The 21975-nt window shown below is 38.9% G+C and overlaps 1 protein-coding gene across 4 annotated transcripts in view; it reads left to right on the forward strand.

Annotated features, from left to right (window-relative positions):
• The window catches only part of PCNX1 (pecanex 1), a 132794-nt gene extending 117250 nt beyond the window's left edge, over window positions 1-15544 (forward strand). For all 4 annotated transcript variants that reach the window (XM_081128315.1, XM_081128316.1, XM_081128317.1 and 1 more), the window contains 9 exons: window positions 122-352; window positions 2829-2929; window positions 3682-3832; window positions 7892-8122; window positions 9180-9454; window positions 10747-10952; window positions 12980-13422; window positions 13827-13967; window positions 14172-15544. In XM_081128315.1, coding sequence (XP_080984441.1) covers window positions 122-352; window positions 2829-2929; window positions 3682-3832; window positions 7892-8122; window positions 9180-9454; window positions 10747-10952; window positions 12980-13422; window positions 13827-13967; window positions 14172-14312 — 1920 coding nt within the window. In that variant the 3' untranslated portion in view covers window positions 14313-15544. The remainder of the gene's footprint in view (window positions 1-121; window positions 353-2828; window positions 2930-3681; window positions 3833-7891; window positions 8123-9179; window positions 9455-10746; window positions 10953-12979; window positions 13423-13826; window positions 13968-14171) is intronic.
• The last annotated feature ends 6431 nt before the right edge of the window (window positions 15545-21975 follow it).

The raw sequence follows: 21975 nt of genomic DNA on the forward strand, positions 1-21975 counted from the left end.
CAGAATAATATATCTTTGAGTTGTATTATCAGTATAAATAGTTGGATTTTATTTACTGAGGATTGACATTAATTCAATTTGTGATATAGCTGGAATTTTTTTTTTAATTTTTCCTCATTAGGGCATCATTTATTATGTCACAACCTCTTCTAAGCTAGAGGAGTGGCTCGCTAATGAGACAATGCAGGAAGGACTTCGTCTGTGTGCAGATCGGAATTATGTAGACGTGGACCCGACATTTAACCCCAACATTGATGAAGACTATGACCATCGATTAGCAGGCATATCCAGGGAGAGTTTCTGTGTGATTTACCTCAACTGGATAGAGTATTGCTCTTCCCGACGAGCAAAGGTAGAGTTTGTTTATTTCATTTATAACTTTGAGTCCGTTTTTCTAAAGATGGGAAGAATATCTCTGTTTGTTATTATGAGGTCAGTGTTTCCAGACTGTCTTCATTCTGCCTGTCTGGTTCATTGTGGTTGGGCCACACCAACCACCTCTGCCAAGACAGGTTAGAGAGAGAGGCCTGCCTTGTTCTTTTACCTACCATGTCGTCATCTCACCTCCGAGCAACATGCCTTCTGCCCTGTGTGTGCACATACACATACACAAATTTAGTTACAGATTACATGTAGCCCCTTCTTAAAGGTGCTTACATTTGGAGCACCCCCACACACCTTCTCACACACCAGACTTAAGGATAATTTAATATCTTTGTCCCAAATTCAAACCAAATTTAAAGTCCAAACCAGTGCAGCTGAATAGCATTTTTTGTGATGATGGAAATGTTCTGTGCTGATCTAGTGTGGTAGTTACTAACCTACCACATGTGGCTATTATTAAACACTTGAAATGTGGCCAGTATGACTGAGTTTTAAGTTTTATTTAATTTTAATTGATATAAATTTAGGACTAGTGGGCTAGTGGCTATCATATTGGACATTGTTCATCTCAACTATTGACTTTCAGGTGTTAACATGGACAAAATGAGCTAGGAATGTGTAAAAATGTAGATTCGTGGGCCTCACTTGAGAGATTCTAATTCTGTAGGTCTAGGCTAGGGACCCAAAATCTCTATCACCTTGGATGATTGTAATCCAGCTGGTTCCTAATCCATATTCCAGGATGACTTGTCTTATCCTAAAAGTTAAGGTGAGCTATAGACTTCACCATCTGCTACTTTCCTTCTAGGTCTCATGGCCCTTGTGGCTGTGTTGCTCGCAATACCAACGCCTGTGGTTCCAAAAGCTAATTCCTACCACCACTACTGCTTTCCAAGCAAAAGTCAGGTGTAGTTGAACCAGCAGCATTCTAGGTGCAGGATTACCCTGTATCACAGAGCACAGTGAGCCACCTCGACAACTAGCACCTTTATCTTGGTCTGGGGTGTACACACAGATGTCTTTAGATGTAGCACCTGCTTTAGTTTTAGGTATGTAGTTTTCATCAGATTGGGACCTTTTTCAGCCATTGTTTTTTCAAACATTTTTTCTGTCCTCTCCCCTTTTTGGGGGAACTCAGTTACATTTATATTAGGCTGCCTGATGTCCTATAGCTCATTGATGCTTTTTTCAGTCTCTTTTTTTTCTATGTTTAATTTTGCATAGTTTCTATTGCTATATTTTCAGATCATTTATTTTTTTCTTCATTGCTTAATATGCTATTAATCCCATCCAGTATATTTTTATCTCAGACACTGCACTTTTTGTATCTCTTCAGGTTTAACTTGTGTTTCATATAAGTCTTTTGTGTCTCTGCTTAGCATGATGTCATTCCTCTCTTTTTGAACAGTTGTAATAACTTTTTCAATGTCCTTACTGACTAATCCTGACATCTGTGTCAATTCTGGGTCAGTTTTGATTGAGTGAGTGATTAACTGATTCTTCTTCTCTGGGTCATATTTTCCTGCTACTGTACATGCCTGACAATTTTTGATTGGATGCTAGACTTTAGGAATTTTGTCTTGATATGGGTGCTGGATATTTTTGTGTTCCCATAAATAATCTTGACCTTTGCTCGGTGATACAAATTCCTTGGGGACAGTTTGATCCTTTCAGGGCTTGCTTTTATGCTTCCTTAGGAGGGACCAGCCTTTAGTCTGGAGCTGATTTTTCCCCATTACTGAGGCAGACTCTCCTGAGTTGTTAGGAGAGTAGATCTTAAAGTTTTCATCACGAGGAAAAAATTTTCGTAACTATGTAACAACAGAAGTTCTTCTATAGGGTATTAGGATCTTAGCGAAACATCTCAAAGTACTTTACACCTGGTTCTTTTTTTAGTATGTCCTAGTATTATAAAGTATTAGATTTTATTTAAAGATTCCAAAGAACCTCCTCATATACAATAATACTTCATTTAGTATTTTGTTATTGTTTCTTTTCATTAAAACTTTTATTTAAGGAGGTAGAAACTAATTGAGTTCCTTGACTTCTCTGATTTACTAAGTAGATATATTCTAATTTGATAAATACTTATATACCTTTCTGATTATTAATGTTCTTTGTTTTTCTTTTGTTTTTTAGGTATAATTGACATTCAGGTGTACATCATAGTGATTTGATATTTGTATGTATTGCAAAATGGTCACCACAGTAAAGTTAGTTAACTTCTGTCACCACACATAGTTACAAATTTTTTTCTCCTTGTGATGAGAACTTTTAAGATCTACTCTCTTAACGACTTTCAAATGTGCAACACAGTATCACTAACTATAGTCACTACATTAAATCCCCGTGACACTTATTTGTAACTGGAAGTGTTTGTCTCTTTTGACCTCCTTCGTTCTGTACTTTGTTTTTTATTGTTGTTGTTTGTTTGTTTTTTTAAGCCATTGGATGTGGACAAAGATTCCTCCTTGGTGACTCTTTGTTACGGACTCTGTGTTCTGGGACGAAGAGCTTTGGGGACTGCATCCCACCATATGTCCAGGTAAAGGCATTTCTGTTTTTAGGAAGAGATTGTGGGAAGCTGTAGGATCTAAATCTGAAAAATCTGGAATCGTTTTTCACAGAAGCATTCTATGCTAATTTATTGCAAAAGCCTCTTCAGATGTTGTATAGATCTTTTTGCTGAACAAAGTTGAGTTGTACTAAGTGGTTAACAGAACTGGCTTTTAAAATTCACATGTGTGTTGGCAACTATTGATAGTGAAAATTTAATAGATTTGAGACATTTTAAAAATAATCACCCCATAACATTTGATTGGTCTCCTCTCAATTTACCTCTATTTTTCTAATAATTCACCTTTTTAAAAATTTTTCCATACTTCCTTGCAGTTTTTGTCCAGAGCATTTATTTATACTTTTAATGTAGTTGTACATTAGGTTTTGGAACTCTAAATGTAAATTGAATTTCTTAACGTAATTAAGAAGTACCATATATTTTAAATTTCTTCTGTGATTATTACGTCTTTTCCCTTAAGCCCTCCTAATTTCTTTTAACTTACATACTCTTTGCCTTTGTGTATTTTCATGGACTCACTATTGTAGTGCTTCATAAAAAGGGATCCCAGGCCAAAAGGCCCTACCTTGTAATTCTGACTTAGGGGTGCTGACATTAGTTCTTGAAATCTATATTTTTAAAACAATCCCGCATGATTGCAGTGCACAACCAGATGTAAGAATCAGTGTAACAGAGGACCTCTGTCAAAATATGTGAACTTTTATCTCCAATCTTAACAGTAATTTGGAGTCATTCCTCTATGGATTGCATGCCCTGTTTAAGGGAGATTTCCGAATTTCTTCAATTCGAGACGAATGGATCTTTGCTGACATGGAGCTACTAAGAAAAGTTGTAGTCCCTGGAATCCGTATGTCCATTAAGCTTCATCAGGTAAGAAGAGGAAGTTACTACCCCATTGCTGCTGTTTAATGGCACTTCACTCGACTTCCAAGCTATGTTTCTTTGGAACCTTTTGAGAAATACTCTGATTTGAAACAAAGAAAAACATGATTCTTGGCAAGATGCTACATTTTAGAATCCTGAACTTGCATTTCTAACAGTAAACCTGAATATTAATGTTAGAGGGTGACTGACCTGGGCGTGAGCTTGAGGAAAAAAACGTAAGTGCTGAGAAACAAACCGGAAGCCTTTGGCCCCTGTGGCACTTGCTCTGACCTCATGTGATTGTAACTCATGCCTCTCCCATGAGTGAATGTTTGATGACTCAGTGCAGGTAGTGACATCTCAGGAGTCTCCTGAGTGCCACTGTTACTGAACTGTGAGTTTTATGTAACATGTTGTATAGAATAATATAGATGGTTAGGACAGATTTAGCCCTAGTTTAACCCTAGTGGGGTAAAAAAATTAAAATGATTCCCCAAAATGCCCTGGATCATTTTGCCCTGGATCATTTTAAGTATATATTTTGAAATTAAGTGCAATAAGGCCTCACTTAATGTTGTCAGTAGGTTCTTGGAAACTGCAGCTTTAAGCAAAACGACATGACAAAACCAGTTTTCCCACAGGCTAATTGATATAAACAACTGTGAAGTTCCTACAGCATATTTCTAGCCACAGAAACATCCCCAAACTTCTAAATAAAGATCCAAAACGCTTCTAATATTAAACATTGAAGTAAATGTGAACTATACATACACTTAAGAAGGATGAATAAAAACAAGTAAGATAGTTATTTTCCTACCTGATTATTCCAGTTCAGGGTCGCAGGTGGCTGGAGCCTCTCCCAGGAGCTTGTGGGGCAAGGCAGGCACCCGTCCTGGACAGGATGCCATTAAATCGCAGCGCCCACCCACACCCACACCCACTCCCACTCAGAGACAATGTAGATACGCCCGTTCACCTCACGGGCACAGCTTTTGGAAGTGAGAGGAAACCAGAGCACCCGGAGAAAACCCGCGTGGACATGGGGAGAACATGCAAACCCCCAGCAGTGGCCGTGGCCAGGAATCATTTTTTCTGTTTTTTCCTCATCAGCATTATAACAAAATGACACTTGATGTACTAGCACTTGCTGCTCTGTTCATTCCACTTGACAATAGTCATCAGATCTGATGATAGAGACCACATGGTGTAAGACGCATTAAAGTGCATCTGCTGTGCTCACATCTGGTTGAATCTTTTTTTCCCAAATAAAAGGTGAATTACTCTTCAAGCGATTTGACTGTGACCTAAAGTGCTGGAAGGAACTTAATGTCCCATATTATTTGGGAGCATTTCTAATACGGGATATATTACTTGAAAATCTCTACTACTGGAAAACTACTTTGAAGATGATGGGAAAAGTATATGTTTGGGATCAAATAGAATTGTCCATATTCAAACTAGCTTTAGAGTTTTGAGACAAAATTCAGTGTATTTAAAAGAACAAGGTAATCACTACAGATTAAAATGTGTTGTTGTTTTTTGGGGGGTTTTATTTTGTTTTTGTCTGACTAGTATCTCTCCTTTTGTCTTGTTTTGTCCTAAGAAATGTTTAAGCCTATAAGGAATTTTGGTAAGATTTTATTTGAGCCAAACTGACGACAATACCGGGAAACAAGATTTCAGATGCTCCCTAAAATGTTTTAAAATCAGGTTTCTTAAAAGGTACCAATTAAATATCTCTATGTAGGATATCAACTCTTCTACATAGCATAATTAGCTAACAGTTCCTGACATACATCATCAGTTAATTCTGCATTATGATAGATGTGTCATCTCAGTCTGGCAGAGAGGAAACGGAGGCACAGGGTCCAAAGCCTCTGGTATGTTGGTTGCTGCCCCTAATCTTGCTATAGAAGTGCTCTTGCCTGTTGCCAGGTCCATTTCCTTCCATGTTCCTTTGGCTGCGGTATTGCCTGTGACAGCGCTTCTCTACCTTATAGTCAGGCCCAGCACACTTGGGTACAGTACCCTGTCACCATCAGCCTGACTGACAACAGCCCTGACAAACAGGGAGGGTAAGGAGGTGGAACCGGGAGTCCTGGAGCCGTGGAGGACTGGGAGGGGAGGAGATAGAGAACACAGATGCAGCCTGGATAAGTTTTGTGATTCTAATACTCCTTCGAGGAAGGTAGAGATTGACCTGTGAAGTAACACCACTCCTTTGAGCCAGATGTTGGATTGCCCATGAGGGACTCTCAGGCCAAGAAAAGATAAATGTGTAAATCAGTACTGGTCCTCTCCAAAGTTTATCTTGTATACTCATGAAAACCCACAGAAGTGAACAGTGTCCTTATATGTTAGAAGAAAGGATTAGTACATACTTGCCATATGACCCAGCAATTTCACTGCCAAATATTTACCCAAGAGAATGAAAGTGGATGTCCACACAAAGCCTTAGACCCTAGTGTGCACAGCAGTTTTACTCATAATAGCCCAGAACTGGAAACAACTCAGATGCCCACCAGTGGGTGACCATACGAACCATGGTTTAGCCACATGATAGAATAAATATCACTTAACACTGTTAGACACCACAATATGAATGACTCGCAAACACTATGCAGAGCACAGGAAGTCAGACATACAATGAGTATATATTGTATGGTTTTATTTATATAAAATTTAAAACAGGTGAAATTAATCTGTAGAGGCAGAAAGCAGATCAGTGGTTGCTTGGGATGTGAAGGTTGAATGCCAAACTGTGGGAAGGAACTTTTTGGGGTGATGGAAATGTTCTGTTTCTAGACTGTAGCAGTGGTTACATGGGTGTGTACATATTTGTCAAAGTGCATCTAACTACTCTTAGAGTGGGTGCATTTATTGTATGTAAATTATACCTCAAACTCTACTTTAAAAAATTATTCTGTTCCCAGAGAGCTTAAAATATAAAAGTATAACTACTGTTATACTACTTTTGTAAATTCCTCAATCCAACCATATCCTCTAAATTTTAGCTAAACAAATATTTCCAGTTTTTATGTATTTTCTTTGTTTTCCTCATTGAAGTTGGCTTTTCATATCTTTATATATTTTTTTCTGTTATCAGTTAAGGAAGACTAAAACTACATAAAAAGTCTCTAAAATTGTGTTTCTTATTAAGTGGGCACTTTTCATATAAAGCCACATCTCTAGAATGATTCTGATAATACCATTTTATCCTGCCTCTCATCTAGTTGAGATATGGCTCAAAGCTGTGAGCTTTGAGGATAGATTAAGGGTCCTAGTCCTAGAGAAGCTAGGAGAGTCTTCCCTGAACAACCTCTTGGTCTTAATAACTACTCATTCATTTGATAAGTATGTATTTAATAGCTACCATGTGCAAGATTCTGTGGCAGGTAGCATGGATGAAACAAAGGAGTATATGAAATGTGTCTCCATTTAGAAACCTATATAAATTAACAGAAGATACAGGACATGTACCCAAAAAACCATAACACAAATCTGAATTTCTGAAATGGTGTGTTATAAAGGAAACAGAAATACTACATTGGCTGCCTTCACATGTATAATTGAGAAGTTGATACATTTTTATATCCAGGTAAAGTAACTCATTTGTACTCAAGCCGGCTGATGGGAGGAGTGTGTGCTCACACATCTGAAGGGAAGGCAGTGCCCCCAAGGATGCACGTCCAAGTCTGAGGGTTCACCTTCGTGGATGATAAATGTATTCACTGTGTGTGTGAATATTGCTTCACAGTGTAAGAAGCTCTCCAGTTCACTATTTTGTCTGACTTACAACAGCCTTGTCACGTAGGTTAGTAAGCAGGTAATACTGGCACTCACAGATACCAGGACTGAAGCTCAGAGAGCTAGCTGCTTCCTAGATGGTAATACCAGGACTTAAACACATTTTTTGAATGTTTTTCATATAATTTAGGTCTAATAATATTAACGTGCTGATATGAAATTGTCATTTAGTAACTGATTTAGTAATTATGGAAGTTTTTATCGCCCTGGAAGTCATTCTCTTTCTAAAAAAGATACATCTTTTATTTTTGTGTATAGGATCATTTCACTTCTCCAGATGAGTATGACGACCCGACTGTGCTCTATGAAGCCATTGTATCTCATGAAAAAAACCTCGTAATAGCCCATGAAGGGGACCCCGCATGGCGGAGCGCCGTCCTCGCCAACTCTCCCTCCTTGCTTGCTCTGCGGCATGTCATGGACGATGGCACCAATGAGTATAAAATCATCATGCTCAACAGACGCTACCTTAGCTTCAGGGTTATTAAAGTAAGTTTTTGAGGCTTTAATTTGCATCTGAAAAAATTGCAACTTAGGTCATCTTATTTAAACTTTAAAAAAGTAGCTGAAACTTATAGAAAAAAAAGATGATCATACTGCATTAACATTTATTGTTTATGAGCACTTAATTTCATTTGTCTTGTCAGTAATTTAGTCTGTCTTCTGAAATGTTCTTATGTGCCATAAAGTGTTAACATTTTTGCTTATTTCTATTTAGGCAGTTTTTTATCTAGTTCACTTGCTATTTGGGCAGAATCTCTTAAACATCAGCTCCATATTGCTAATATTATGTGATTCCTCGGTTACTAAATAGTTCCGTAGCTTGTACTTAATGGTTATCAGTCAGTGGTTCACTTTAACATTTCCTTAGACTTTGTTTATTAAACATCTTAGGATGTTAAGAGGCTTAATCTCTGAAATTTTATTTTGATAGTTTGTAATGGTTATTTTTTCTTTACTTCATTTAATCAAACCCCAAAGTCACAAACATCCTTTCAACTCTAAATGTTTGTTACTTCTTTTTTTTTTTTTTTAAATATATCCTTATTCATTTCAGACAGAGGAAAGGGGAGAGAGAGAGAGAGAGAGAGAGAAACATCAGCGATGAGAGAGTCATTGATCGGCTGCCTCCTGCAGGCCCCCTACTGGGGATCGAGCCCGCAACCCGGGCATGTGCCCTGACCAGGAATCGAACCCCGATCGCCTGGATCCTAGGTCGACGCTCAACCGCTGAGCCACGCCCGGCTGGGTGTTACTTCTAATTTCTATAAAGAATATCTTATCTCAGTTACAAAATTTAATATTTCACTAATTTGGAAAACGAAATGGGCGCAGAGCAAAAGTCCTCTGTAGGTGCTGCTTATGTAACAGCCTGCAAGTGGCGTGGAGCATTGGTTAACTCCCGCTCAGACGTGACCTGCTTGTTTCCTGATTTTCACAGTTGGTCGTTGTCATGTCTTTTGTATCCCTTCCATCTCTGTGCTTCTGTTTATATGAATTTCCTTCTTGGCCCCTTAATCTGATTCCCATGTGTTCTGGTTTTCAGGTGAATAAGGAATGTGTCCGCGGCCTTTGGGCAGGGCAACAGCAGGAGCTTGTGTTTCTACGTAACCGTAACCCTGAGAGAGGGAGCATCCAAAATGCAAAGCAAGCTCTGAGAAACATGATAAACTCATCTTGCGATCAACCTATTGGCTACCCGATCTTTGTTTCACCCCTAACAACTTCTTACTCTGACAGCCATGATCAACTTAAAGAAATTCTTGGGGGACCTATCAGTTTGGGAAATATCAGAAACTTCATAGTGTCAACCTGGCACAGGTGAGCCATTGGGTCACATTTTTCAGTGGGGGTGTATCCTGGCCCTCGAGCTAGGCAGTGTGCATGAGCATCACCTGGAAAGTTTGTAAAAAAAAAAAAAATTACAGATGCCACAGCACAATATAATCTATTACAGCTGTACTTCAGGAAGTAGAGTCTGAGCATGTGTATCTTCAAACCCTTATTAGATAAGTCTGATGGGCAGCTGTGGTGAAGAACAACTGCTTTAGTATTTAGTACAGTCTTTGTTTAACTTTGTTGATTTATTTGCAGCCTGTTGCTGCTATTAGAATGTGTGGGTCAGCAAACAGGACAAATGACAGAAGACAACATGAGAAACTTGTGCAAATTGGTTGCTTGCTTCTGTTTTATTCCGTTCCAGCGCTAGGGGGAGCACTCTTCTCTTGTTGAAACTTGCTTGTGTAGGGCAGATATTGCTGCCATTTATCAATCCCGTCATCACTCAGATCTCAGATCTGTAGTATGTCTTCAAGAATGCGCATGAAGTTTTCCTCTGCATCCTGTCTAGTAAATTATGGTGTAGGAACATCATAATTTGGTGACAGGTAAAGAAAAAATCACAGAATATTATTTTCAATTTCTTAAGAGTTGTTCAGATCCTTAATTCAGAGCTTAAGAAAAACAGGATATGGGATTAGAGCAATAAACTCAAATAGGGGGTTTTAAATTCTGGAAATACCCAACATTCAAGAGGAAGGTTTCATCATTTTAACATCAATCCCTGTCAAGCAGAAGGAAGAACACAAACCAGGGTGTAGTGTTCAAATAAATTCTCTTTTTGGAAAAATATCTGTTGCGCTGGAATTGCCTTGTTTGCCCAGGACTGGGGTTTCCCAGGGTGCAAGATTTTCAGTGCTTAAACCAAGACAGTCGTGGGCAAACCAGGACAGTTAGTCACCTTACATAAAAATAAACAAGCGAAAGGAGGAAAATCATTACAGCAGCACCCTTCAGGTGTTGGACACTGTCAAGAATTCTGTTGCCTGGTGTGATCTTAATGGTACAACTGTGTTATGTGCAGTTCTTTAGAGTGGTGTAGGAAAGCTGATAGAGTGCATAAAAGTGACATTGATTGGGAACCATCAAGGCAGTGACTATAAGAGGAGATATGAAAACATAGCAGGCTTTTGTTCCTGGTATTGATTACACCACAAAGACTTTCACAGGTGATCATTAGTAGCCTTAAGCATTCAGAATAGCTAAAAAGGAATAAAATACCTGTCTTGAAGTGATCTTGGGGTAATGCTTCCTACTCTGGTGCGTGTTCCTAGGTTGAGGAAAGGTTGTGGAGCTGGTTGTAACAGTGGTGGCAACATTGAAGATTCTGATACTGGAGGGGGCACTTCTTGCACTAGCAACAATGCAACACTCGCCAACGAGCCCCACAGCACCGTGTCCCAAGGAAGCACCGGAAACATGGGCCAGGGGTCGGGAGCAGGACTCCATCCGCCCGTCACATCTTATCCCCCAGCACTCGGTATGTGAAACAGAATCACGTGGATAGCGTTAACATCTTAGCTGGGGCTCAGTTAGTATGTGCGTATTAAAGAGGATGCCGGATTACCTACTTGGAAATATATAAACAATATTTCGTTTGAGTCACAGTTGGGCATTTGTTTGTATTAATCACTTTATATATAAATATAAATATATATTATTTGAAATATTTCTTTGAAAGTATCCTTTTTAAAGGCTAATAATATTTAGTTAACATAATTTAACTTCTCTCCCGTTGGGCAGTGATTTGGTTTCTTCTGAAAGTTGTATCTTTGTAATCACATATTATTTTCTTAGGCTGAAAACTTAAAAAATGCAATCACTGAGTCAAAGTTTATGAGAATATTTAAGACTCACGATATATCATGCTGAAAATCTTTCCAGAAAGTTTTTTACCAAGTGGTACTCTTACCAGTCACGGGTACGAATGCCCAGTGGGTAAACTTTCACCAGCTTTGAGTATTACCGGTTCCCACCTCTGCTCCCTGCATGCCCAGAGGGACAGGAGGAAGGGTGGTCTTTAATTTTATTACTTTAACTTATATTCCTCTGATTCTTGAGATTGGAAACTTTCAAATGAGATTATCGGCTGTTTCCGCACTACACGTCTTTTCCATTCTCTCAGCTTCCCAGTCCCTTCCCGTGAAGAGTGGCTCGCCGCCTTTTGATGAGATGTTCTTAATTTTAGTATAGAGCAACTTACTGATCTTTCCCTTTACACTTAGTGCTTTTTGTATCCTATTTAAGAAAATTTTCTCCATCCCAAAAGAAGGTATTTTTTTACTAATTTAGCTATTACACGAGATCTACAACCCACCTGGTATCCAGCAGGAGTCAGATTTCATCTCTTCCCATGTGGCTGGTAGGCTGACCCAGCACTGTCCTTTCCCGCAGCTGTATGTGGAGCAGATGAAGTCTTGAGGCATTTACTTCAATTTAAAAAGTCCAGTGGCACTGGAATTGTTAAGGTTCTGGATAGGTGTATGATCAATATTTCATAGGTTAGTTTTTAACCTCTGAGTGAAAACAGTATGTGTCAAAGTGCTTCTTTATTTTTTTATTCACTTCTTACTGGAGGACATGCTCATTGATTTTAGAGAGAGAGGAGAAGAGGGAGCGAGGGAGAGAGGCAAGAGAGAACACCGATCAGTTGCTTTCCGTACGCACCCCAACCAGAGAATGAACCTGCAACCTAGGCAAGTGCCCTGACCAGGAATCGAACCTGCAGCCTCTGTGGTGTCTGGGATGATGCTCCAGCCAACTGAGCCGCACTGGCCAGAGCTGTGCATCTTTAAGTGAACCTTTGCTCTGACATCAGCTACTTTTTTTTATTTTCAGATAAAAGTGCATGTAGCTATTTTTTCAGTATAATAACTGTTTTCTGATAATCTTCACATCACTTAGGAGTCAGGCAAAGGACAAGTCTGAAGCATCACATCAGGGCCATTTGAAAAGGGCACAGAGAAACCTGCTGTTCAGTGTCACTGGCAAATCACATTTGTAACCAACCCTTTAATGTCTATGAAAATACAGTGTGGCATTGCGGTCTCTCTGTGCAGCTTGTCATTGGAATAGGGTATTAATACTATACCTTGAGAAATAGTTAGCTTGCCACATAGTGGATCCTTATTAATATTTCCATGAGATATTTCATTTCTGATGTATATTAAAGAGGAATTCTAATTCTGAAATACATCTGTGAAAATTATTTTAGGATTTATCTCAACCTTAAATCCTGATGTTTGCTGGAAATTATTTTTCTTTCTTTTGCCTCAAAATTTGAATTTTAAAATCCTTCAGCAAATAAAAATTATAAAAACTACACAAGAAAACAAATCTCAGATATTTGTTTCTTTTTGACAATTTTAAAAGTTTTGGGAGTAAATGTTAAATTCAATAAATTCAAGTAATTGCTTAAGGGAGAAAGTCTTAGAATCTACAGAAGGAAACAAGAGCTGTTTTTGAATCCTTCCACTTAGAATGAGTGCTGTCGTCCGCCCTCTCTAGGCACCAGCCACAGCGCTCACTCCGTGCAGTCAAGCCTGGCCAGACAGTCCCCGGCTCGGGCCTCAGTAGCCAGCCAGTCTTCTTACTGCTATAGCAGCCGGCACTCGTCCCTCCGGATGTCCACCACAGGATTCGTGCCTTGTCGGCGCTCTTCTACCAGTCAGATATCGCTTCGAAACTTACCGTCGTCCATCCAGTCCCGCCTCTCCATGGTGAACCAGATGGAACCCTCTGGTCAGAGTGGCATGGCCTGTGTGCACCACGGCCTGCCTTCCTCCAGCAGCTCCAGCCAAAGCATCCTGGCCTGCAAGCACCACACTCTTGTGGGTTTTCTTGGGACAGACGGGGGTCAGAGCAGTGCCACTGATGCACCGCCAGGCAACACCTTAAGTCCTGCCAATAATGCACATGCCAAAAAGGGGGAGGTGATTTACAGAGTCCAAGTGAGTAAGCCCAGTTTCTGCACTGTTTCTGTAACACATTTGTTTTTATTTCTTGTTTGTTGAGTGAAGGTCTCTTGTGAAAACACATATTACTTAGTCTGAAGACTAGAACATTTTTGAATGTTAAAAAAAAGTTTCTGCCAGTGTACAGCTGAAAGCAAGCAGTTTTTCAGTAGTGATGTGTGTCCCCTCCCCAGCCATGGTCATGTGGCCAGGGCAGTAAGGTCTACCAGTAGTCTGGAAGGAATTCAGGAGGTGGCTCTTTAGATCATTTTCTATTCCTTTATAGGCAGTGGAGAACTTGAGACACAAAGAGTCCTGTGAAATTTTGTTTGGGATTATGTAATTTTTCATCATCAAGAGAAAAATGAATTGGAAGTGATGTGTATTTATTTACAATATAGATTGTGGATCCCAGTCAAATTCTGGATGGGATCAACCTGTCAAAAAGAAAAGAGCTGCAGTGGCCTGACGAAGGTATTCGGTTAAAAGCTGGGAGAAACAGCTGGAAAGACTGGAGTCCTCAGGAGGGGATGGAAGGCCATGTAAGTTCTCTTATGAACCTGACTACCCGGTGCTCTGCCTTTTTTGTAGCCTGGCTGACTTGTGTCCATATTTTTAGTCAATTTGTGTCTGTATGTTTAATTATCAAGCAGAATTGCCACCTCTAATCTTAAGAGAAAGATAAATGCTTGTGAGCATGTTCAAGGTCTCTCCCACTAACATCTTGTTTTATTCTGAACCATTAGGTGATTCACCGATGGGTGCCTTGCAGCAGAGACCCCGGTACTAGGTCCCACATCGATAAGACAGTACTTCTGGTCCAGATTGATGATAAATACGTGACTGTGGTTGAAACTGGGGTACTGGAACTCGGGGCTGAAGTGTGAGCCAGTGTTTTATAACTACGTTTCTTTCCCCTCTCAAATCCGAGACATTGGAGAAAGAGAGGCGAGAGCAGAAGATGCCTGGAGGCATCGTTTTGATCCCATAAAGGAGAGACTTGAGCACAGAGTGGGCTTGGCTAAGCGCGTCTGCTTTGCCCTTCACCCTGACTCCTGTCACTGTCTTCATCCCCAAATAAAGCTGAATATTTTTTTAAGTTAGCTGCCGAGAAAACATTTTGCATGAAGGATCAAGTTCTGTTAAAATACATCTTTTGAAAGTTTTTTCCTATGCATTGCCTATGCTTTAAATCAACAAATTCTTGGTTTCTAAAGTATGATCTCATATTTTTCTAATTTCTTTGCCAAAAATAATTGCCACGTTTTGTCATAGAACACGAGATCCATTTGCGTTGATGTTTTAAAACAGACCCGTGTAGAAACCTTCAGTTGGACAGAGGCAGTAGAAAAGTTTAATGTACAGTGAAGAGACTAGGAACAGACATATTTATCTTATTCCTTGAGCGCTAAAAACTTTAAAGAAAAAAAACTGCACTAATTTTTTATAACAATGCACTAAAGTCTGAGATTTCTCAGAACATTTATTTATATATAAAAATAAAATCCCATTATTTAAATTGCCTTTGGGATTAACCCCTTTCCTTCCCTTATAAACATACGTAGCAGGAACTGTGCTGCCCATTTTTCTGTGAAGAGTCTGTACTTCATGCCAGTACCGTGGAGGTTGTCTTTAAAATGAATACTAAATCTCAAGAGAGACAGAGCGTCATCGCTGGCGCTCGAAATCCTGGAGCCAGTGGTCCGCGAGTCGGTCCTGCACCTGCCCTGCGGGCTCCTGTGTCCGCATCGCAGGTGAGCCACCGGTGAGGCCCAGGCCCTCTGCTCTCCCTCGGGCACGCCCGCTGGGCCAGCCTCGGGAAGAAAGTGCTTAAGCTTTTCAGAGAAGAAGATGAACGTCCAGGAATGGAAAGAAAGGCTTGATTGCCTTTTATTTTAAGGGTCCTTAGCTATTGGAGTTATTCACGTGCAGTTCAGTTAACCAAGTAAAATGTTTTCAAACACAATTTTCCAAATGGTGCCATTCTTATTGTTCCATCCCTGTCCCTCCTTAGTACCTTCGCCTTTATCTCTCTCTCCTTTTTCTATTACTTGAACTTTATTTCCTGTAATTTATAGTGTTTAAGCTGTAATTTGAAATATTTATAACTGTGAAATTGACTTAATTCATATGTTGTCTCATAACTTAAATTGTATTTTTTTTAAATGCATGTATTCAGGGAAATATGTAACTCAGATTTACAATTGGGCTGGGTGGGAACTGAAATTTAGATTTGTCAACTGTTGGCATTTAAAAAATTCTTCCAAAACTTTCCCTTGTTAAGTGCAAAGGAAGACTGTACGTTTCTTCTGAGCGTTTAGAAGCAGCCCTCTTTCTACCCCCTGAATGGACAGTAAAAAGGAGGCGAAATTAATGTTCACCAAACATTTTATTTAATCTGATATATCCAAAGTACGACTGTTTCAGCATGTGGCATAGCCTGTTTCAGGCACTCACTCGCTGGTGCGCCTGGTGGCCACCGTATTGGGCAGTGTGGGTTAAACTATCTTTTTGATGAGGTGAGAGGAGGGAGAAGCTGTTTCTCCTACTGTTGTGGTGCAGCTCCTACAGCAGAGCAGGGCACTTCAGTAGCGGGAATGAAAACTAAGGACGGAAATAAGTAGTTAGTATACAGCATCTTTCTGCATTTCCACTCAAAATCTATTTATTTTTCCCTTTTCTAACTTAAAATTTTTGTTGTTATTTAGGACCCAATGTGCCTTGTGTTAATGTTTTCAGAATTCACACTAAAATATACAAAAAAACATTTGTCAAATGATTTTCTAAACCTATACACAAAGGTACGCTTTCTAAATTGAACGATCAAAACGTGTTTCCCCCCTAGTGTCACTGTAGTCTGTACTTGCCTCTTTTTGGCAGTTCTGTAGTATGCCATTGAAGTTCAGGCTTCCCCCCTTCTGAAAATACATACATGATTATATTTATTTAAAATCTTCTGAAAGGAATTTTCTACATTTCTGAATGAGTGTGATCTTTTTGTGGTCATTGCCTAGGTGAAAAGATAAGTGGAGTCTTTTTAGTCTTAAATGGAAGGTAATTTATTTTCCTACACAGGAAAAAAAAAATCTGAATTTCAGATTCAATTAGAAGGGCTAGAATTACTTTTATTCCTAGCCCCCTACCTACCCCCAAAAAGTCAGATTTCAAATGCCAGACTAGATTTTATATGGAACACATATATTGGGTCTTGATTTGGGATAGCAACTAGTGGCCATTTTTCTCAAAACAAGTTGAATTTTGTTATCAGATAGCCCTTTAGTGAAGTTTTATGAATTAGGAACCCTGTTCTTATTTTTTGAAGCCTAAAACAGTCTTTTACAAATTATAGTACTTTTCTAATAATTGCATCAGGGGAAATAGTGATCATGAAAAACTCATGTCTTAACAATAATTTGACCTAAATTATATAGAAATATACATACTTCAGTTAAATTGACCATGCGTGTCATATTCTGCCCCCCAGGAACAGTGAGCTATTTGTTTGGATTCCCTGCGTCACTGTTTTTGTCAGGGTGTGAGGCTCTAGCAGACATGCGTTAGTGTCTTTAGATGACAATTGCAAAACTTTCAGAGTTCCATAAATTGAAAGTGAAAATACTTAATTAAAACACTAGTATTTTACTTATTTCCTTTAAAGAGAGTTTCATTACTATCGGTTTTTTTGTTGTTGGATTTTATTTTTTCCCCTTTGAAAGGGGAGTCCTGGAATGCATATAAACAGCCTTTCTTCTTGTTTCCTCTCATTCAGTGGCAAAAATAATTTTATATCTCAAAATTAAGCTTTTAGTTAATCCTCCATCTTATAACTTGGTGTGAGCCCTCTTTTTACATCATTTTCAATACTTGATAAAACTTTAAATGTTCAGTTTTTTCTAAAGAACTAATTTTTTAAGAGCCTAGATTAACATGTTGATATTTAAGGGGCTTGGGAAAGGAGGTGGTGAGGCTGTATATTTTTACAATAAGGGAGATTAGTTACCGTTCAGGAAATTACTGAACAGACTTCATCAGTGTTCTGCCTTCTTTGGGTTTTCATTACTGGAAGGTTAACTTCCATTAGGTTTGAAGTATTTTTAAAAGTATTTCAAGTATATTTGATATACTTCTATTAATCTTTGAAACAGTAGTCAGACAGCATTTCTGCCGTGAGTGAGATACAGAAAATTACTCTGTACTAAATGTCAGGCAACGAAAATAGGAGTTTTTATGTTGGAAACTACATCTCATTAAGAAGATGTTCTCTTTCTTCTTGGGTTGGTTTATTTTTACATTTTGTATCAAAATATAAAATCTAAGCAAGGGTAGCTCAGCCTTAGTAAATTCTACTTTGCTTCTGAGCAGCATCCTTCTGCCTCTCTTAGAAATCCTTCAGTTGGTAGATGGCTGCATCAAGTCATTCATTCATCCATCCAGAACTGGGTCTTAAATTTATGATTTGCCCGTAGTCTAAAATTACCTTCTTCTTTTAGTTAACTTTAAAAACCCTTCCTCCTAAATATGTGACTTGAGAAAAAGACAACTTAGTAATATTTGTATTTACTAGCTACTGAACTATAAACTGCAGCCCCGTTGTTAGTTGCTTTTGTGTTTATTTTCATTACTTTTTCATGAGTATGGACAAAGCCCCATCCCCCATTTAAGTCCTCAGTATGCATTCTCAGTGGGGGTTTCTTATAGTGTAATGTGGTCATATAAAATTGCTTTGCCTGAACACGGACCCAGTCAAATTTTTTTTATAGGGTACATTGTTCAAATGCGGTCTAAAACACCCACTTTTATTTGGAGGCTTTTCCTTTAGTTCTAGGAAGAGTGGAGAGAATGGTGTCAAGGCCAAAACTGGGCCTGTTAGTGGGCCTGGAGCTTTTAGTTTCAGTCATAGGTAGAGACTGAGTTCTATTGATCTGGAGAAAAAATTAGTACCATGTATTTGTGCAGCATAAATTTTAATATTACGTTCGGTATGTATAGTGGGTTGTTTTTTTAAAGTATTAGAAAACCAGCCTCTCTTTAAAAAAACCTAGTTGATATACATCTAGGTCTTCTCATTTTTAACTTGTTAAGTGTTTAGGTAAGAACTGTGATTGAAAAGGAATTCATTATACAAATAGATCTGATAGGGATGTGGAGTGTTAATTTTGCTTGAAACAGTATATTTTCTGCTTTGAATCACCTCATCAAAATCATCTGAAAGGAATTGTGTGTGATAAGAATTTCTTTTCATTGTTTATCAGCCACATATCCTTTCTGGATTAGAGTAAAGTTCTGTTTGTGAGCTGAACTTCATTATCTGCCATTTTACGGAAGCAACGCAACACTGGGGGGAACCAGAGCTGACTGTCGTCGCAGGGTTATGTGACAACTCTGTTCTAAGACTTATACCTATTATATAGGGTTATACCTTGTTTCTTATGCCTCAGCTCTATACCTGATGATTTATGACTCAGTGGGGCCAAGCTAGAGGGAACGAAGGTCACCTGAGATTGTGATGGGGATAAATATCCTGGGTGTTAGCAGAACAGATGGGTGATACCTGGAATGCAAGACAGTAGGAGCTGAGAGTGAGGTGGCTGCCCCAGATGACTCTTGGGTTTAGTGTAATTGTGGTTAAACAAGATTGTCTATATTATGAAGCGTGATCCTACAACCAAAATAATAGAAATGGGGGCAAAGTCAAGTTCTGCTTATGCTTTTTAAAAGCTTGTAGTTTAAATAAAAATAAATTGTAAAAACTGATTACCTTAACGCTGTACAAGTCTGGCAATGAGCTCTGCATGAGGAGATGGAAGGAAGATACTGATAGTGGTTCTAGGAGGGCAGATGTGAGGAAGGCAGATGGGTTTCTCTTTCCTGATCATGGGCTCTGAGGGGATTCATTGCCTCTACCAGCATTCAGTATAAACCAGAGGTAAGAATATATGTACCTGCGTGTGTCTGTGAGAGAGAGAGAGAGTGTGTGTGTGTGTGTGTGTGTGTGTGTATGAGTGTTATTCTAAACAGTTTGTAAATATTGTAGTTGTTTAAAATGGAAAATAAAAGCTGAGATTGTTCTTTTTCTTTGCAAATATATTGCATCAAAAATACAGTATTGACAGTGGATAAAACACAGGAAATAAATTTTTTTTTTCATTTTGCCTTCTGTCCATTTTTGTCAAATTGAGAAAAATTAGAGTACACCATATTAAGCTCTGCATAGTATATTTTAAAAACATGTATTTGTTTCTGAAGTAATCATTTAAAACAGAAGCTTTGGCCTATAAACGTGATTCACCTTACAATAGAAATGTACATATTTCAAAATGTGTCCTAGAGGTAGGCCAGACTCTTCAGATAAAACAAGATGCACAGGATCTCACTGACATTTTGCATGCCCTGCAGGCTCTGATTAAATCACAGTCACATTATTTCCCATTTAGAAATCAGCATTTCCTCTTTAGTCGAAACACTGGGTTTTTCCATGTTCTCTTTTCCAGGCAGTTACTTGACCCTCTATCAGATGTGGCTCACGGGGTGATAGAGCTGCAGTAAGAGCAGAGGCAGATAGCCAGTGCAGGGTCCCTTTCCAGCCCAAGTTTAACCTTTCAGTTCATTCTAAGTGGAACAAAATCTCCATTGATAGCCTGAGCACTGAACTATGTCCCAGGTAAGAGCTAAGTGAACCTTTTTTTCTTTTTTTTTGTGAGCTGGGAGGGGTGAGTGTTTAGAGAAATAAAGTGGTTTAATTACTGGAAACCATCCAGCCCACAGGCTTGTGACTCACTTTGTGTGACCTTAGATTTTTTCTCTGAAAATATGGAGCCAGAGGACAGGAAGCAAAAAGTAGCTTCATTTTGGTAACATCTTTTCCTTTCTGGAAACCAGAAAACTATCCAATTCCACAAGTTCCAGTATGTCTGTAGTTAACCTCTCTGTTTGTCAACCTATGTGTCACCCTCTGGAAAGCAAGTCGGAAAGGAAACGTACAGGTAATCACGGGCGAGAAGGCCTAAGAAAGGGCAGGTATTGAACCTGGGACAGCTTCTGTGTCACCGAGAGTTAGATGGTATGGCATAACCACCAGGGCAAGCCCCGGCTCGTCTGCTGTGGCCAGCACTGCAGGCCTGATGGAAGTGGGACATTGGGCCTAAAAAATGCAAGATCCTCACTCAGCCCCTGCCTTTCTAGACAGCATGGGAGACGAAGTCAAATTTAGGGTGTATTTTTTCATAATGAAGTTTTCATCAGCAGTATTTTGTAGCTAAAGTTGCACAAAGTATGTTTTAGATTAAGGAGTAAGTTGCCCTAAGAGCTAGAATTAATATGGAGAGAAAGGTTCTGGAGAGAGAGGCAGATTGGCTATCCAGATATGGTTGGCTTTCGGGTTGTACATTAGTAGTAAAACTTGGTTTTATCAGAACCCATGTTTTTTTTTGGAAACCTGATTATTTTTTTCAGAACTTGAGTTAACTTCAGAACCAACTAATAATATGGGTTAATATCCAAAATTTATAAAGAACTTATAAAACTCAACACCAATAAAACCAACCCAATTAAAAAATGGACAAAGGACCAGAATAGTCACTTCTCCAAAGAGGACATACAGATGCCCAGTAGACATAGGAAAAGATGCTCAGCATCACTAATCAGAGAGATGCAAATTCAAAGGACAGTGAGATTTCACCTTGCACCTGTCAGAATGGCTTCCGTCAAATCCACAAACGACTGCTGGCGAGGGTGTGGAGAAAGGGGACCCTCATGCAGTATTGGTGGGAATACAGACTGGTGCAGCCACTATAGAAAACAGGATGAAGTTTCCTTAAAAATTAAAAATGGAACTGCCTTATGACCCAACGACATATGTTCAAAAAACCCTGAAAGTCGAAAGAATATATGCACCCCTGTGTTCATTGCAGCACTATTTACAATAGCCAAGATTTGGAAGCAGCCCAAGTGCCCATCAATAGCTGAGTGGATAGAAGTTGTACATTTACACAGTGGAGTACTACTTGACCATAAAAAAAAGAAGGAAATCTTACCTTTCGTGACAGCATGGATGGACCTGGAGAGTATTCTGCTAAGTGAAATGAGCCAGTCAGAGAAAGACAAGTACCATATGATTTCACTTATATGTGGAATCTAATAAAATAGAAACAGACATAGATACAGAGAACAGGCTGACAGCTGTTAGAAGGAAGGGAGCTTAGGGGGCTGGGTGAAAAAGGTAAAGATAGTAAGCAAAAAAAGGGAAACAGACAATAGTATGGTAATTGCCAGAGGAAGAAGGGGGTGGAGGGAGGAAAGGGTAAAGAGGGGATAGATGGTGACGAAAGGAAACTTGACTGGGTGTTGGACACAATACAATATACTGATGATATAGAATTGTACACTTGAAACCTATATAATTGTATTAACCAATGCCACCCCAATAAATTAAATAAAAATAATAATGAAAGTAGTAGAATAATAATATGTTGATCAAAGTGCCAGTTTATTAATTTACAGTTCTAGAAATTGGGGTAAGCAAATGTTTTAAAAGATTAATAGTAAAAATTA

The sequence above is a fragment of the Miniopterus schreibersii genome (assembly GCF_964146895.1).
Source record: "Miniopterus schreibersii genome assembly, chromosome: 1".
NCBI classification, from domain to species: domain Eukaryota; kingdom Metazoa; phylum Chordata; class Mammalia; order Chiroptera; family Miniopteridae; genus Miniopterus; species Miniopterus schreibersii.